This window comes from Typopeltis vanoorti, chromosome 20 (genome assembly GCF_054136105.1).
Source record: "Typopeltis vanoorti isolate ZY-2024b chromosome 20, IOZ_Tvanoo_1.0, whole genome shotgun sequence".
NCBI lineage: Eukaryota > Metazoa > Arthropoda > Arachnida > Uropygi > Thelyphonidae > Typopeltis > Typopeltis vanoorti.
In genome coordinates this window covers 48,621,412-48,640,785 of record NC_143568.1, presented here as the reverse complement: position 1 = coordinate 48,640,785, position 19,374 = coordinate 48,621,412, and the positions used below count along the sequence as shown (strand labels likewise).

The 19,374-nt window shown below is 34.8% G+C and overlaps 1 protein-coding gene and 1 non-coding gene across 3 annotated transcripts in view; both read right to left on the bottom strand.

Moving 5' to 3' along the window:
- Window positions 1–3,732: 3,732 nt before the first annotated feature.
- LOC150095417 (ferric reductase 1-like) overlaps window positions 3,733–19,374 on the bottom strand; it is a 218,180-nt gene continuing 202,538 nt past the window's right edge. For both annotated transcript variants that reach the window (XM_090410756.1, XM_090410755.1), the window contains one exon: window positions 3,733–14,288. In XM_090410756.1, the coding sequence (XP_090266882.1) occupies window positions 14,199–14,288 (90 nt within the window). In that variant the 3' untranslated portion in view covers window positions 3,733–14,198. The remainder of the gene's footprint in view (window positions 14,289–19,374) is intronic.
- Window positions 14,811–15,106, bottom strand: LOC150095418 (signal recognition particle RNA). The gene has a single exon (XR_016550107.1).

Here is a 19,374-nt window from a genome sequence, read left to right as displayed (position 1 = left end):
TCTTATTTTATTCTGTTAAAATAAAATTATAGATTTCACGAAAAACCCGGAAACTCGGTTTTTCATTCCCCAAAACAGGCAAACCGGCCCCGTGAATACACGCTTCCGCAGACATAGGACATCTACGGAATAAGGAGTAACCAATCTATTCCGTAGATTGCGGTTCTGAATACCTACATGGTAAAATGTGTGGGTCTATGCATGAGCGTAAATTAGGATATGATAGATATAAGGCGGAATTATGAGTGTCACCGTTGAAAATATGAAAAGAATTATATTTTCTCAATTATCGTTACACGAAACAAATGCACTGCGATCTAACGCAGCAGTATCGGAATTATCACGTTCGGTCAGTTTTGGCTAGACTTACCGATATTCGTTTGTGCTTGCCAATGCAAGTAACAAGTGAATCCAACTATATCTGTAGTTGGAATCCAATTTATCTGTAGCGACACTGTTGAACGAGCAGTGTCACTACAGATAAATTGTATGCTTGCATTCGTTATTTTTGGGAGATACTAAACTTTTATTATCGGTGTGTTTGTGGTGAGGGCGAAATATTTTTAATAAAGCAATTTTTAATAAGTAAATTTATTTATTAATAAATTGGGTTACTGATTAGGAAAGATTTTTTATTTTTATTTTGTATATGCAGCACCCCCAATTAAAATTTTCACCATGGAAGAAAACCAAAGTGCTACATAGAATTTACTAAAATAAAGAGCCAAAAGGCTTCAGTTCGGCTATGCAAAATTTATAAAAATTAAGTGGATATTAAATCCAACGTTATTTCAAAGCTAAACAGAGAAACTATAAAGTTTCATATGAAATTTGATCAGAGCTTACGGGAATACATTCACTGGCATTTACAAGTTGTCCTAGCTGTACCTAATAGGTTACGCCGACTGCTATCAAGCATTCGTATATTCGCCTCCTATTGGTCCATTTTGATAAGGTTTCACTGGCCTGACAGCTGTTTCAAACTTATTAGTTCATCCTCAGAGACCAGGCAGAAACCTTAAAGAACAAGAACTCTCCTACAATACTTTTTTTTGTTTTGGCTAGATGGGTGAAGAAAGAATGCTTTTCATATTCTCCGTTATCTATAGAAGAAAATGTATGGATAGGGTGTTATTGAGCTACAAGCTCTGATCATTGCAGCAGGGTAACAGAAATAGCTGAGCCTCAGTTAAAACTGAGGCTCAGCTATTGCTGCTACCCTCCTGCCATACTAAGGAACTTGAAACGGAGGTGTATTTCCTGTAAGCGAACTATCGATCGGTGCGTGGAAGTATTTACTAAAATAAAGAGCCAAAAGGCTTCGGTTTGGCTATGCAAAATTTATAAAAATTAAGTGGATATTAAATCCAACATTATTTCAAAGTCGAATACAGAAACTATAAAAGTTTCATATGAACATCTGGTCAAATTTCCATGGTTCCAGTCAGGACTGTTGTTAGAGTATATATCACCGGCACCACTATTTTACCACTCCTAAATTCAGTAAAATATGTAAAATTAAAAATATATAGTTAAGATACAATTGTTGCTGGTTTCTGCTGCCCTTCAAACATGCCACTCCAAGGCACTACTTTAGTTTTTTAATGGATTACAACAGCCCTGGTGATGCACAATGTACAGCCTTTCCCTTTCAAATCAACCCATTGCTTTCTTGCAGATGGCCTGTTTCTATAAAAGGGACTCTGGCAAACCCAGTGAGCATTCCCATTGCTAAAATATATCTTCTATGTATCAATTATATATATCAAGCTAGGTGGTGAGATACCACCACCTAGCTTGTTGGAGGCCTGAAGTGGTGAATGTTTAGTTCTGCAGAGGTGAATTCCAGTTTCTGTTCTTCCCCTTCTGCATTCAGCAATCCTTTAAAGGCATGTTATAGAGCTAAAATCTCTTCATACTTCAGTACCCTCAAAATGGAGTACCCATACAGGCCTGAACCCAATAGTAACTAGTCAGGAGGCTTCCCAGTGCAGTGGTGTAAAATCCTGCTGCCACATACTCTGCTGGGTTGTACTTGAAGAGGGAGTCCAAGTAGTGGTATGTGGAAAGCACTGGTGAGGTCATGTTACAGCTTGGAGACTGGTCACTCTGCATGGATATCAAACCCAAACATTTCTCCTCTAAATGCATATATCCCCTCTTCTTCAGCTGCTGTCTGGGGGCTTGTTCACATACACCTTTTCCTTCAGACAACCCCCATAGAACATTCTTGAAGAAATTAGGGCACTGAAGCCAGAAACATTGACCTTTATACACTTGGCAGGGAAATTTTGGAAGATACCATAGAAAGGGCCCATCTTTGGGAAGCCAGAAATGGAAGGCAGTTACATGTGATTTTTCATAACTAATTTAAAAAAATCTCCAGTTCTGTATTTCATTATAATAAAAAAGAATAAAAATTATTAAAGTTATATTTAAACCCTTCATGATATTATGGGCCACCCTGTACTGAAGAAGCCTATGACATTTAGGCAAAAATTTACAATAAATAAGTGTATGTTTCTGTTTTCATAGCTATTATGCTTATTCATGGTATTCCATTATTGAAATATATACAGTAAAAGCTATATAATTATTTTTTGATAACAAATATTTTAGATTAACCCAATCCATCTCAGTAATATAAAGTGAGTCAAACTTAATGAACAGTTGATCATGTGCTCTTACTTTGTTTCAAATTGGCATATATATTCTTTGAATTAGAAATCAACAAAAAATTAGTTTTTGTTATGCGTTTCAAATGTTATGCAAACTAATGATAATGCAAGCCTAAAGCCATGCCGCCCTCTGTAGAATTTCATTCTTATCTAACCACTGCTGGATACACTGACAATGTTTTCCTATTTTCATAGGAAATGATATAGCCTCCCACCATTTCACACAAGATTATCACAGCAGTTATTTGATTTGGCTAATCAGCTCGGTTAATGCCTTTTTATTCCCGTATAAGGAGTAGGTGAGGCCGTTTTTAGCCCTATCTAACTTTTGGAGACTGAGTGGGCAGTTCAATCTCCACTGGTACCCAATCAGAGATAGATGGCCCAAGGCTATCACTAATTAAGTGGCACACAGAGAAGAGAATGGCTCAACAAGTGCCACCATCTTGTGGTCCCTAACAAAACATTTAATGCCTGAAATAGTGTGGGTTCTAGTCGATTTTGAGTTTCCGGGAGAAAAACCTGCTTGACCATGCCAGAGATAGACTAAATCAGGAACTGGTCAAAAAAAGATTAGAAAAATTTCCTCTGGTTGCAGACTAGACTCGAAATTAAGTCTTCCTTCGTGCAGCCAAGCGCCATGGTGTGCAAACACCACATCCACTGAGCTACTCAGGCTCTTAAGCTACACAGGCTATTTGATTGAGATAGGGACTAATTTGCAGCAAATTTAAGAGGATCAAATATGTAAATATCCTACATCGAATACAAAATATGAATTATTCCTTTGGAAGGAAAATGAATAAAATAGTATTTTTCACTGTTAAAAGCTTCTAAAATTAGGATTACATAAATCATCACCTTTTATTCCACATATACTTCCATCTTTTTGAACCCTAACAGTACTGCTATTTAAAACAGTGCAAATTATATGGCTGATTTTTCAGAAAATTAGGTCTAGATTTAAAAATAACTGAAAAATATGTAGGCCAACTTTTATTTTTTATACTAATCCCATCCACAAAAATGCATTACTATGAAAATTAGCACAGAATTATATAAAAACCATTTTATTATGTAATATTAAGTACAATTTGGAATCTAACAATAACAAATGTCAGCAAACTCAAATCCAAATTTTACATTTTCAGGTCAGGAAATTACAGTAAACTACTGATGGTCAGTGGATACACCACTTTTTTTTTTTATTTATTTATCAACAATGCTTTTAAGTGGAGAAGGAGAATGACGAGGATGAAAGATGGTCTTAAGTTTTAAAGGTGCACTGTTACTTAGAATGTTAGAGACCATGTATACTAGTATACATGGTCTCTAACATTATATAGTGATGGTGGCAGGCGGTAGATGTCACTGTGCATTGATGATAGTGATGTCGTGTAGTTGAAGGATTATGTAAGGGAGACTGTTAGTTGTAGTGGAGTGGTGTGCCCTACCACAATGAGTCCTTGGAGGTGTCACATAATTATAATAATACATAAAATAGCAGAATACAAAAGTACAGCATGAAAGCATGCCTATGCATTATATATTATTATAACAATTCCTAGCCCTCCTATGTATCTCATCTCCCCTTGGAAGTATTGCGTTAACAATAAACAAATGTTATCCACTGACCATAATTAGCAATGGATTTCAAAAATTTCCTAATCTTATTCATAGTTCTGGTGCAAAAATGCTGATATTTCAGATACTGTATATCACTATATATATTAAAAAAAAAACTTTTTTTTTTATTAACTGCTTTAATTCTTATTCACATCATAATTGACAAATTAGTATCCCCCCCCCCAAAAAAAAAACATTTAAAATTAATTTCATGCTCTAAGCAAAAGGAGATTCAAACAAAGAAATGAAGGGAAGAAAAATATTCATCATTGATTTTTTAACGATACTTGTGACAATGATTAGAAATATATACACGTTAACACAAGAATAATATGTTAACATTACAAGAATAATGTGTTAACATTGACCATCTTCAGTGGCTACATAGGAATAGTTTTAAAAAAAAACAAAGTGGAATACGAACAATTGATCATTCACACATAGCGATATGGTATCACACTGCTCGTTCTAAGTATTAGAAGAGTAAACATTTTTAAAGTCATAATTAAAGATATTAATTCAGAAATTAATATAATAATCTTAAACAACATTAGACTAATATAGGAAATTTACAAAAAAAAAAATTTAATGTGTTATCCTGATTAAACTTTCCCAAATTTTTGATATAGTTATAGTCATTACAATTCAAGTTAGGAGGTTTAAGAAAGGTCTCCACACTTTCTTTAAATAAATGTTCAAATTTGTAGCAACATCTGTGTAGGAGGAAGGTCTTGGACCAAAGGATGTTGTGGCTTGTTTCTAATCCATGCTGAGCTAATCCAGCTTTCTCAGGTTTGTTGTGTTGAATTGATGACTGATGCTCTTGAATTCTTTTTTCTATAGAACGTCCAGTTCGTCCAAAGTAGGAAAGATTACAATTACAAGGAACTTGATACACAACAGGTAGAGACAAGGTTGAGCGTTTATCTTTAGATAAAGGAAAATAGGTGGATAATTTGTTAATAGGAGTATAAGTGGCTGTTAAATCATATTTCTTCAGAATTCTTGAAATTAGTTCTGAAATCTCGGAAATATAAGGAATTGGAATTCGGTGTATTGAATCTTTGCCGTTCTGTGTTAGATTGTAAGAATCTAAAAGATGTTGTGTACTCTTTTCGGAGAAGTCATTTAGTTTCATGTGATGTTTGATAGTCGAGAGTTCTTCCTGTAATAAATCAATTGTTCGTATTCCACTTTGTTTTTTTAAAACTATTCCTATGTAGCCACTGAAGATGGTCTGTAATATTCAGACTGAAATATTTGGCAAATTAAACATTATTCTTGTGTTAACGTGTATATATTTCTAATATTCATCATTGTTTTAGTTTTCTCAACCAGAATTCAACAAAAAAACAATATTACTCAACTAAAAACATTGACTGGATATTTAACTTTTACATTTAACAAAAATGTAATTATTGTATGTTGAACTATAAAGAAGCTATACTATTTTTAAATTATGTCAAATTTCATGAATAGGAATGAGTTTCTTCTCAAGAATGTTAATGGCAGATTAAAGTTTAATATTTAAAGTGTCACAATATATTAATATCTTAGTTTATTTATCTTAACTACATCTACCCTTTGCAATGCAAGTTCCTTTAACGATAGATCACATGTGAGTCTGAGATATTCAATTTTACAACACTTTGCTTTATGAAGCTACATTTTTCTTATTAAGGTACAAAAATGAATGATTGCCTTCCTTCGATTAATGCTAAATCTTCATTACATTATAAATATCCAGAGGATTTAGTTAATGTTACATATTACACAGAATAAAAAATTTGTAACAAAGATGTGAGGAATATATATATATACAGACACTTTGTATAAACTATAGTTCAAAGTTGTAGAATGCTGTTGATGAAGTAAGCAATCTCACTCCTCAAGAAACTGACATTTATGTTGGTCCATCTTAGTGATAAATTTACACATAATAATGATGCTGAATTAAATGAAATTGGCATGATTAAGGAACTCAAACAAATGAATTCAAGTCATCACTAATGAACTAGCACATTATGAAGTGGATGCACTCCTGTGTCAGAAGGCCACTTGTACTTTCAAAGGGAATTGCATTTCAACTCTCAACTAACCATCTAGTGTAGACTTTTGCTAATGGCATAAGAGTTTACATCAGTTGTTATCAAATCTTTCAAGCTGGAAGTACCCCATGAAATGACAAGTAATTCATTGGACATCCCAGCACTTCATTTCAAACACTACAACTTAACCACTATTACAACTTCTAATACCCCTTTTCACTAAATTACAAAATTTTACAAACATTAGTTTACAAAATCACTACAAGATGTTTAGCATATATTTAATTTAAAAATTATATTATACTGTATAATTGAAAACTGTACAATTTTGGCAAGTGCTTATTTCCAATGATCAATTCTTTTTCATTTAAATGTTTACTAAATTAAGTTTGCAATAAACTGTAGAGAAAAAAAAATTCTTAAAATTTATGGAATTAGTTTGCAAGACACTGGTCTACTCTCTTAAATTAAGTGCCATCCAGTGCAATTGTGTTGACATAACATGGAATAAACTATTTTATGTTTAAACATTTTCATATTAACAGGAACGACTATCAGAAAATACACTAATTCAATATATGTACAAAAACTGTGAATTTACACTTACATAAACACAATACAATAGCACCACTAAAATACCTAAAGAAAGCAACAAACTATTCAAGCCAAAGGCAGCATAAAAATACTAATAAAACAGGTTTTTTTTTTTTTTTTTTTTTTTTTTTTTAAATCCTGAGTGAAGTGTAACAGATCCACATAAGAATTTTGGATGAGTAAATTTGTACACTCTTAGAACTTTCCTTACATCCTTACTAAACAGAATTATACTCAAAGCAATGAATGTTCAAAATAAGCAATTTTATTAAAAAGATTAAAGGTTTGTTTCATTTTTTCCTTAGTGCATAAAATTAGGTTCAAAAGAAGTTCAAGAAATATAAATTCAGGAAGTTAAAGTCATGTTGATAATTTTAGGTCCTTTGACATTAGCAATACATGTAACTAGCTAAACTATTTCTTTATAGGACCATCTCCAGTATAATGATCTAATTTTACTTCACGACAAAATATGCCACACAATTTATAAAAAAATGTAATAATTTTGAACAGCAAACTATATCAGTACTAATATTAGAAGAGCATCATGGCAATCATATATGGGGCATCTCAAAAAGATGCATGTACAATTATTAAATGAATATTTATGCATATAGTTATGATGAAACAATTTTAATGTGTCACAAATTGTCTGCTTTGATTAGATGAATAGTGTATCTGCTCACCAGCAAATAGACTTAGGGGTTGGAATCCCACCATGGACATGGCAGTTTCTAAATGTCTTTAGATGGTTCTGTCCTGTGTGAGACCACTACCCTGCTCACTGAAGGCCTGAAGTTGATTGAAAAATTTGGTCTATGTAGCAGGTTTTCTAGAATATCTAATCTTTGCCCACTCTTGATACTAATATACAATAGGTTTATGATTTTTTCTTCTGTTAGCAGAATTTACATAAGAAGGAATTAACGCAGCATACATGTAACAGACATTAGTTGCCAAAACAAAAGCAAAATGATACTTGTGTTGGATGGTTGGAATCATGGCCAAAACATAGCCTACAAAGCTATAGCTTATGTCTGTTATTATGCTACATTATGTCTTAATTTGTATGTGTTCTCCATCTAGGTAGTTTGCTTCTTCTGTGTGATTGAGAAACCCAGCTGATGAATGGTTGGATAATTGAGGATATGGTTCAGTGAAGGTAAAAACTTCTGTACAAGAAGTATTTTCAAGAATTAGTTAATCAAGGATTTAGTTATCTGATGGTCAGAATTGAGAGATCACTATAGTTATTTTAATGTGGAAACTGTGCGATATTCTTTGTCAAATAGCAAACAATATTCATGCTGGTGCTTTGACTTTACTGTCATCAGTTGGGAAAACAACAACAATCTTTACTATAGTTTTATCTCTGTTAAGGTTGGCATCAAGTGAATATCTATATAGAATGAAATGCAAATACCGCCTAATGTGCAACTACAAAATCTAAATCTCTCATTCTCATATCATATTTTACCTCTAGGTGATCAAAACAAGACTTAAAAGGGTTTATCCTTCATTATTTCGTGACACCTCCAAGCAATCCAAAGATTCATCGAGGGAGGACACCTACTCTACAACTCTCCATCTCCACTGAACTGAACCTCTACTATCATCATCTATATCACTATCTCTGCCCACCACCATTAGTATTTTTTATCTGTAAATTATGTGTTCTGAAGGGCTGATTTGTCTGTATGTGGGATGAAAAACCAGAGTTTCCAGGAGAAAAAACCCTTCACTTCTCTTTTTATATATATATAATATATATATATATATATATATATATATATATGTAGAAAGTATTTTTACCTTGGGTAAAATTATGTTAAAGATACCAAGCAATTTTTAAACTTGGTTTTTACTCCATTTCCCAAGTAAGCAAACAGACAAAAAGTCAAGTTTGCACCTGCAATTGATGCAAGTCTAACTGATCCTACAGGTAGTGCAAGACCAGGGCAACTCGTGGTAAAGGTGGGGCAAGCTCCGATCACTAATCTTAATATTTACCCTTAATGCCAAAACACATCTCCAAGAAGGGGATGTATGATGTTTTGTATTAAAGGCAAGGGGCCACTACCCAGACCGGTTTCGACCTTTATTGAGGCCTCATCAGTGGGAGCTAGGCTAGAATACCAAGATTTAGTAATACAGAGCTTGTAAGTATTTTACCAAAACAAGTTACCATAAGGTGTTTTAACCTTATTAAACAAAAATCTCTGGAGGAGATATAAATGTAGAAAGTATTTTTACCTTGGGTAAAATTATGTTAAAGATACCAAGCAATTTTTAAACTTGGTTTTTACTCCATTTCCCAAGTAAGCAAACAGACAAAAAGTCTGTTTCTGGTTGGTCAAGTGGTAAGCATATCTGCTCTAACCAACAGGTTGAAGGTTCAAATCTCATAGGAATGAATGTTTCATGAAATTCATCTATACCTAAAAGTAACAGATGAATTTTATCACTCAGTGATAGACACCATCCTGCTTAATGGATTCCTGAAATGACTTAAAATTTCCATGTTTGGTCTCTAGAGCAGGGATCATATAGATTATCTAACACTTACCCCATCCATTACTAATGTACTATACACTAAAAACCTTATAAGGATGAAATTCACATTAAAATAAATAAATAAAACCGCATACCCAAGTTATGGATTACTAATTTGAAAATTATCTTGTTAATGTTAAGTTGGCTGGTTAATAATAGCTTCATAAGATTCCCTACACTTTGTCATGTTAGAATTTGGTTTTATGCATTACACAGGTGACTTTCCCATTTTATATATTGTACATGCAACTTACATTTATATAGGCCAAACTGGATTGAAATATTCAATTCAAATCAGAAAAAAAAACAAGAATGTCTGCAGTCTTATGTGTAACATAATATGGGAACATATGAGATTGGAAAGTAAAAATACAATCCGCTTATTGCAATCACAGATAATATTATCAATCAGCTATTGTTATCAAAATTGTTAGTAAAGCTGTGGGACTGGATGGTATTTCACCATGAGTTTTGAGAGAATGTGCTAGGGCCTTTGAACTGGCTTTTCAATGAAAGTCTAACTGCAGGAAAGGTGCCCATGGAATGGAAGGAAGATAAGATAGTGCTATTGCATAAGGGCAGTAGCACACTGGAAGTGTCTAATTATAGGCTAGTTTGTGTATCATCAGTAGTTAGTAAGATCTTGGAGAAAGTAGTGAAGGACCGTATACAGCATTGGGCAGATGAAGGTAATGTTATTTGCGAGAGTCAACATGAATTTGTGAAGGGGTGCTCTTGTTTTAGCAATATGCTAGTCTTTTATGATAAAGTTACAAGAGCATTAGATGAGGGAAAGCATTTGACAGGATGCTACATAAGCTGATATTTAAGTTGCAGCACAAGGGTCTGGATGTCAGATTGGTCAACTAGATTCAGGATTGGCTGTCCAAGTCCAATAGGTATCAGAGAGTTGTGTATGGTTAAGCAATTTCAAGGAGACAGAGGGTTACAAGTGGGGTCCCACATGGCTCAGTACTGGGAACTATATTGTTTAACCATTATATCGGTGACATTGTCAGTAGATTGCAAGGGGATATTCAGTTGTTTGCAGATGATGCGAAGCTGGGAAAGATTATTGGTAATAGTACAGATGTGGTAGCCTTGCAAGTGGATTTGAAGCAGCTAGATATATGGGCAAATGAATAGGGGTTGTCAGTTTAATGCGGCAAAATGTAAGATCTTGAGGTTTGGGACACATCGATGGGATGCTGCATACTCTATGGAAGGAGTTATACTGGAGGAAGTAGGGAAGACAAGAGATCTGGGGTTGATGATTGATAGAAACTGAAATTTAGGGGACATATTGCAAAGGTGGTGAAGGTAACACAGAGGATTGCTGCAATAATGAGAAGGACACTGGCCTGCAGAGATAAAAGGGTTATCATTCCATTGTATAAGACTCTGATCAGACCACACTTAGACTATTGTTCTCAGATTTGGTCCCCAGGATTTGAAGGAGATAAATTAACTGTGGAAAGGGTGGAAAGGTGGATAACAAAGATGGTTTCAGGACTGTACAATGTTAGTTATGAGGATCAGCTGAAGGAATGTGGACTGCAGAGTTTGGTGGATAGAAGAAGGAGAGGTGATATGATTGACACTTTTAAACTGTTGAAAGGTAGTTACAGGGTTGACACTGGGGAGTTCTTTCGCTTGGTTGAACAGTGGGAAGGAGTGATGACAAGGGGCCATCCCTGGAAGTTAAGAAAGGAAACTGTCAGCAAGAGGGTGAGGAGTGGCTTCTTTGCATGGAGGGCGATTAAACCATGGAAAGCACTGCCTGATGGAGTGGTGAGAGGGAGAACGGTCAATGAGTTTAAGGAATGGTATGATACTGTTTCTTGGGGGGGGGCTTCCCCTCGATGAGTCTCGATAGACTGTTTCTTAGGAAGGACCTCCCATGATGAGTCTTGACTCCATGGAGGCCTGGATAATAATAAAAATCAGTCAGTCCCAAAACACGTTTAAAATGAATTAAAAATAATCCCTCTATTATAATCATAGTTCTGGTTATTGTTATCAAAATCCTTGAATGTTCAGCCTTTTGCATCTCAGAATTCTAAAAAATAAGGGTTAATCAAGTGAAAATTTGACAAGGTATAAATAGTCTAATTGTGATTTTGAGTTTTTTTTGTGCTCTCTTTCAGTAAGTAAATTTGATTAAGTGCTCGTTAAAACAGCCCTTAGCATTATAGCAGAAGCAAGTAAAAACAAAGATTTATCTTTTCAAGAAAAGAAAAGAATTTTAGAGTGCTAATTTGTCCCCAATAAGTCAGTGTAGTGCAGCTGTATATTTAAAAATTTCACAATCACTATTGTTTAAGATCTTAAAAAAGATCAAACATTGAAACTTTTCACTATTCTCTTACTAATGAGAAAATGGATCAGAAGACAGCCTAATCTGGTAAGGATACTCAAGTTGAATCAGCATTAAAAATTTGGTTTAGTAATCTTCGTGAAAAGAATGCTTCAATTAATGGGCCTTCGATGAGTCAAAAAGGAACTTGCAAAACAATGGGCAAAGAAAATTTCACTGCAACTGAAGAATGGTTTAACAGGTGGAAAAAGCAAGAGAATATTGTGTACAAGCATATTCATGGTGAAAAAGTGCCGATTTTTTTTTTTTTTTTTTTAAATCAGCTGATGCACGGATTAAGATCGAGCAGCTAAAAATTATTGCTGAATATTCTGAGGATATTTACAGTGCAGACGAAACAAGACTACTTTCATGCAATGCCTGAGCATTGCTATTTGTTTAAAAATGAAAGTACTAAATGATTTAAATCTTCAAAAGAGTGAGTGACAGTTCTTTGTTGTGCTAATATGAAAGGTGAGAAATGAGAGCTCAGTGATTGCAAAAAGTAAAAATCCTTGGTGTTTTAAAGGTGTTAAAAGTTTGCCTGTTTTCTACTGTTCTAGTGCAAATGCTTGGATGACTAATGATATTTTCAACAATTGGTTAGTTAAGTGGGATCTTAAATTAAAGCAAATAATTGTCTTGTTAGTAGACTGCACTGCCCACACAAACAATTTATCATTAAAGAGCATCAAGTAATTTTCTTGCCTTTGAATACTACATCGTTAATTCAACCATGTAAACCAAAGCATCATACAAGCTATTAAAGCTTATTATTGCAGGGAAGTTCATGCAAGAATTATAGCTGGACTTGATCATATAAAAGACCAATCTGATGGAAGTGCAATTCCAAAAAAGATTTCACTTCTTGATGCAATGCATCAAGAAGTGAAATCTCTGAGACTTGCTTCTATGACATTTGGTAGCAATGTCATAGAAGCAAGTCTCAGAGAAGACTATTGAAAACTGCTTCCAAAAAGGTGGATTTCAAGACAAACTCTGAAACTACTTCTGAATAATTTGAATATCTTACAAATGAAATTTTTGATAAAACCCCAGATGGCATGTCAAAAGAATTTGAAAATTGGTTGGATATTGATAACAACGTTGAACTGGTGGCTACAGTGACAGTATCGGAAATATATCAAGCAGCTTCCGATAAGAACTTTAATCTAATAGAAGAAAGAACTTAATACAGGTATAGAGAACAAATTTTAGAAGCTCCTCCAACCAATGCCTAGATGCAAGAAGCTCTACGAATACTTCATCGTGGTGTGCAACATTGAGCGACAAACTTTGAAAGGTATGAGTATGAACAATTTATTCATGAACTACTATACTCAAAGACATGACAGACAACACTAGATAAGTTTAAAATAAATTTTATGTTGTTGGTTATTAAAAATTTATTTATAACAATAAATGATTAAATAATGTTCATAACAATAAATTGAAATAAATTATGCATTTTTTATATCCTTTGTTTAATGTTATCGAAAAGCGACTGTCCCAAAGTGATCGCAATAAGCGGAGTCTACTGTATTTATAAAAATAAACTTTACTTTCTGTCAGCAGAGTTTTGAGCCTTTTAGTATTTATTATATAGTGTCACTTGTTAATTTACTGCACAGACATATTCCATGTTGGAAGAAAAATATGCTGCAGATTAGATGAGATAAGTATTAAAAAAACAGTAATTTATCAAATATTAACATGAAAAAGTGCAAGTGCAATTCCATAGCTGGTAAAAGCAGAACGACTACTAAAATGCAAATAGGGTCAAAATTCTGCTGACAGAAATTAAAGTTTATTTTTATAAATGCTATTTTAAATCTGATTCACAGAACTTAATATTTCCAACATAAATGATCTCTCTCTCTTAGAAAAAAAAGTTTTAATATGAAAATTGATGGTGACTAGACAGACATCAAAATCATTCTAAAGCTATGTGATATACTTAAAACACTATAGGTTTATTCCTTTTATAACAGCAATAAATTAAATGAATAAGTAAATGAATATATAGTTTTGATATTTGTCATTCCTAATTTAATATATTAAAAATAGATTACTCTTTAATCTGAATAATAGTTTATTTGTAAAAATTTATAAAATGCAAATTTGAACTTCTAAAATTGCTTAAATAAACTTTAAAATTATTTCTTTAAATATTAATATAAATATTTATAAAGGACAGAAGAGTTAATATCAAATTGTTAAAGTATCTAACATTCTTAACACATTATCAAACTTCATGCCATAGCTTTTAAGTTTCACAGTTGAGATTTCTGTGTTTTTTTTCATGATTTGAAGGAGATGGTCACTTCTTGATGGAAATATAATTTAAGAACAAATGACTGCAACAAGGGCTATTACAAACACAGCAGCAATCACTCCATATACCACAATTACCATTTTCTTAAATCCACTTCCCTGTAACATAAGAAAAGTATCAAATATTTGTTAAATTTGCATAAAATGAAATGGGAAAAGAGCATTAAACAGTCAAACATTTAAATACAACTTAGAATGACTATTCAGATAAAGAATTAGTTATTATGCAACACCTCCATGGAGGTCTAAGGACTCATTGCAGGAGGTTACTCTACACAACTAACCATTCCCTCTCCTTAATCATCCAATTACTGCTACCATAACACTACCACCATCAACATGCACAATGCCATCTACTGCCTATTACCATCATCAATAGTATTTCTGTCTATAAAATACACATGTTCCCACGGCTGATTTGTCTGTATGCAGGATGAAAAATCCAAGTGTTCAAGAAATTAAAAACCGTGCTACCTGCATATGAGTGTGACTAACTCTTTACAACTTCAAATGAAAAAGCCCACATAGATTCCTCTCATGATGAGAATTGAACTCTGTTATTTTCCAACTGAAGTGCACAATGTCCTGTTGTTCTTCCAATTGCACTATGGGGCATGTAAAAAAGAACTGAGTCTGGTTATGTTGTCGTGGCTATCACTCAATGCCTATTCGCAGGTGTGATTCCACTACTACACAACACAGAATCTTCTGCCTGCTGTATTACTGTCCTCAGCCAGTTTGCTTCTTGTAATGAACACGGTGGCTCCAAACTCCCTCAAAGTTAATATATTAACATCATGCTTAGTATGGACATCTAATCAACAAAGGATCACTGAGAAACAGGATTCCAGTCTTCAAACCAGCCACCAATCCAAGCCTCTACAGCTGGATTACAAGAGACCATCACAAATCCCAGCAGGTTTTTTGCCCTGCAAAACAGGCAAACCAGTGTTTCTGGGAAATATAACTACACTAGCTATGTGAGAATGGTTGATTTAGCTTCAGCTGAAAAAAAGTTCTTTGCATCCTAGATGGGATTCAAACCTGCTTTTACATCCAAATAAGATATATTCTTAATAATTAAGAATATATCTTTATTAATAATTAAGTAATATTCTTCGGAATATTGAAGTGGTATGTAGAAATTTTAGAATGAAGCTTGTAAGAAAGGAAAAGAATGTGCATGTCATGACATCATGCTGAGAAGCAAGAAGAAATACTCAAAAATAACTAAGGGTTAGGCAATACTTTTTCTCACAGATGAAAATTCTCAGCCATATTTCTTAGTTATCTTTAGTGTCAATGTCAAAAAAAAGTTCCAAACAAGTAAAACAGAATAATCTCACAAAATTAAAATATTACAGCAATGATATGCATGTTTAAATGGAAACCCACATGGATTAATTTTTTTTTCTTTGCCTATATGCTCTCCATTCACATACAAGTAAGGGAATATCAAAGTTACAAGATAAAAAGTGGTCAGAATTTAGTTGAGAGTAGTTAAAAATGAAGCTGCAGACATTTAGGAGTCCATCACAGAATCCATGAAATTAAGCAATTAGTTGTGAAAGGTCTACTTCACAAGATGATTTCCTTTTGCATGGAAGTAAAAAGAGAACAAGAGAAAGATGACATTCATTAAGCATCAAGATGTTCCTTAGTACATTTCTTAAAAGCACATTCCTCAACACATTTAACTGGTGAAATTTCGTCCCAACACCTCACTACATTATAAATTACATATTTAGTTTAATCCTTTATCCAAGTGCAAGAAAACAAGTTTGTGCCTGAAGTATCTTCAGGACTGGGGCAACTCGTGGCAAAGGTGGACTGAGTTCTCATCACTTTCCTTGGTATCCCATAATGCAAAGCACATCTCCTTGTGGAGATGTATAATGCTATGCATTATAGGGAAGGTCACTACCCAGACCAGTTTCTTCAATGGGAGCCAGACCCAGAGGTGATACCAAAGTTGAAGCAATGCAGAAGTCATATTTCCATATGCCAGTTTCCAAAAGGTGTCAACCACCTTATTATTAAATTACTCTGGATTAGAGAAACATGTTGGAAGTTTTTTCCCACATAGTCTAACCAAGTGGCAAAAAACTTCAACATCTTTTTCTAATCCAGAGTAATTTAATAAGTTGTGACACCTTTTGGCAACTGGCATATGGAAATATGACTTCTGCATTGCTTCAACCTCAGTATAACCTCTGGGTCTGGCTCCCACTGAAGAGACCTCAATAAGGGTCAAAACTGGTTGGAAGCTTGGATGATGGATAGCAATGCTGTAGCCCATGAAGTTAACTGAGGCATGGCTGTTGCTGTTACCCCTCAGATGAAATATGAGTGGTTCTGGCTTACCTATCACTGAGAGGAACTCTCAGCGTTTGGCTCTATCCGGTGGAAGGCTCGCCCCACCACCGAGTAGAGCTAAACACTGAGAGTTCCTCTCAGTGACAGGGTGAGCCTGTTACTGAGAGGAACAATGCTGAGTTTTTGATCCTTTGGGTCACTCATTGTTGGGTGATCTGGAGGATCTCACGAGTTTTTGGAGAGGTAACCCTACACTTATTACAGAGAAACCGGTCTGGGTAGTGACCCTCCCCATAATACATAGTATTATACATGTCCACAAGGAGATGTGCTTTGCATTATGGGACACTAAGGAAAGTGATGAGAACTCAGCCCACCTTTGCCACAAGTGCCCCAGTCCTGAAGATACTTCAGGTGCAAACTTGTTTGCTTACACTTGGATAAAGGATTAAACTAAATATATAATTTATGGTCTAACCAAGTGGGAAAAACTTCCAAACTCACTACATTATTGACATGCAGAATAGTATTACTTGACACCGCAAAAGGAGTCCAAAGACTCATTGAGGGAGGGCACCTACTTCTACAACTCTGCTTCCACTGATTATCAACCATGCCAAACCACCACTATTGTCATCTACACCAATGCCATCTACTGCCCATCACCACTAGTTTTTTGTTTGCAATTTGCGTGTTCTCAAGACCAATTTGTCTGTATCCTGGATGAAAAACTCGAGTTTCCAGGAGGGGAAAAAACCTGCTACCCTGTATGAGATTGGCTACTTCACCTTCAACTGAAAAACTCCATATAAAGATTCTTCTCACGATGAAAATTGAACTCGGGCCTTTACCAATCAAAAGGTGCAATGTACTGTTTTTCTTCCGATTGCACTACAGAAGCACTTTTATTTTTTAAACAGTGCTTATGAGGAGGGGAAGCAAGAATTACTATTAATACATGGGCACCTCCATGGAGTCTGAAGACTCATCGTGGAAGACCATGATCTATTTACACAATCTATCATACCTGTCCTTGAACCCATTAACAGAAAAGCACTCAAAACCGACTCTGGCAACCCATTCACAACTCTCCAAGCAAAAAATCTAGTCCTCACACCCCTACCAATCACATCTTTATTCAACTTCCAGGGATGACCCTCTGTTCTGGTCCATGTAGCCAAGTGCTGAAATATTTCCCCTACATCTATCCTATAACCCTTTAACTCAAACGTTTATATCATATCCTCTCTTTTTCTCCTATCAACCAGCTTCTGCATTCCACACGCACCCTCAATCTATCCTCATAGGGAACATTCCACAGGCCACTCGCCTCTGAATCCTCTCCACTGCTTCTCATCTCCAAGAAACCCAGGGTACCAAACCAGACTTGATCACAGTAATCCAGATGTGGGGGGGGAGAAGGAAATCAAGGCCTATGGAGAGGAATAACAGCTTCCTTATCCCTACTTGTTAACATGTTCTTCAATAGCCAAGCCAAGTAATCTTATGGGCTACTTTAGCAATGTCTTCTAAACTTTAACTCTCCATCTATCACCAACTCCTAAATCTCTAGCTTTGTCTATTTACTGGAGTACAGTGCATCGATGATACATGGCATGTAATCTATTAATCCCAAAATGCATAACTTTACATTTCTCCACATTAAACTGACACCCATTATCTTTTTCCCACACTGAGAGTCTATTTAAATCATTCTGCAGTCACCTGATTTCACCTTGATTCTGTCCCCCATGTACCACTTTTCGATATCTGTCCAGCAGCCATCCTCTTAACCAGTGTCATATCCATCCCCATTTGTTCTAATTTGCTTAATAAAGTTCCTTGTAATATTCTGTCAAATGCCTTTGCAAAATCATTGTGTAGCCATTTCCTTTATCCAACTTATCTGTTATTCTATTATAAAACGTTAGTAAATTACAAAGTCAATAATTGGTGTATAATTTGCTATTGCAGTCTTAGAACCTCCTTTATGCAAGGGAATTATTTTGCTATCTTTCTAATCCTTTGGGACTCTACCAGAGCTGAGACTTAAAGAGCTTAGTCAAAGGCATTGCAGTTCCCTTGCACATTCTCGTTGATATCCCATTTAATCCCACAGCTGTATTTACATGGAGATTCTGCAATATCCTAAGAACTTCCAATTCGTCCACCTCTGTTCCCACATTAGTGTCTATCACATAGGTTAAAGCACTAGCCTCAACAAGGATGATATACTCTTGCAAAGTAGTCACTCAGCAACTCAACTATTTTATCTGCTTCTGTCTACTCTTGACCATTATCCCTCATTAAGGTTAATCTTCCATAGTCATTCTTCCTCTTACTTGCCACATAACGAAAGAATTCTGAGATGAGATTTCTTTTGGCCTGCTTGGCTAGATTCTTCTCAATCTGATTTTTCAAGGTCACTTGCCACCTACATGCCACCTACCTTGCCATGTAGGTCACTTTTCTTGCCTGAGCCTCCACAGTATTTTCTTCTTCTGCAGTTTGTGTTTAATGATATTTCTCATCCATCTAACTCCTACCTGATTAACCCTCCTTACAATTTAATACTGCTTCCTCTAGATGACCCTTAACTATATCCCATGCGCTACTAACATCCTTACCCTGCAGTGTTTTATGCCATGGTACAGATTTAAGTTTCTTCCTAAGCATGTCATAATCACCTGCTTTGTAGATGATTATGATATGATATGCTTGATAGAGTATTCATGTTTTACAATCTCCCAAGTCAAGACTGAATGGTCGCTTTAACCAACTAGATATACAATCTTTTGTAAGCAGATGAGCAAATCTCTGTAGTCAATATTCATTGCAGTTGTATGAATGATAGAAGAGGTAAGAATAG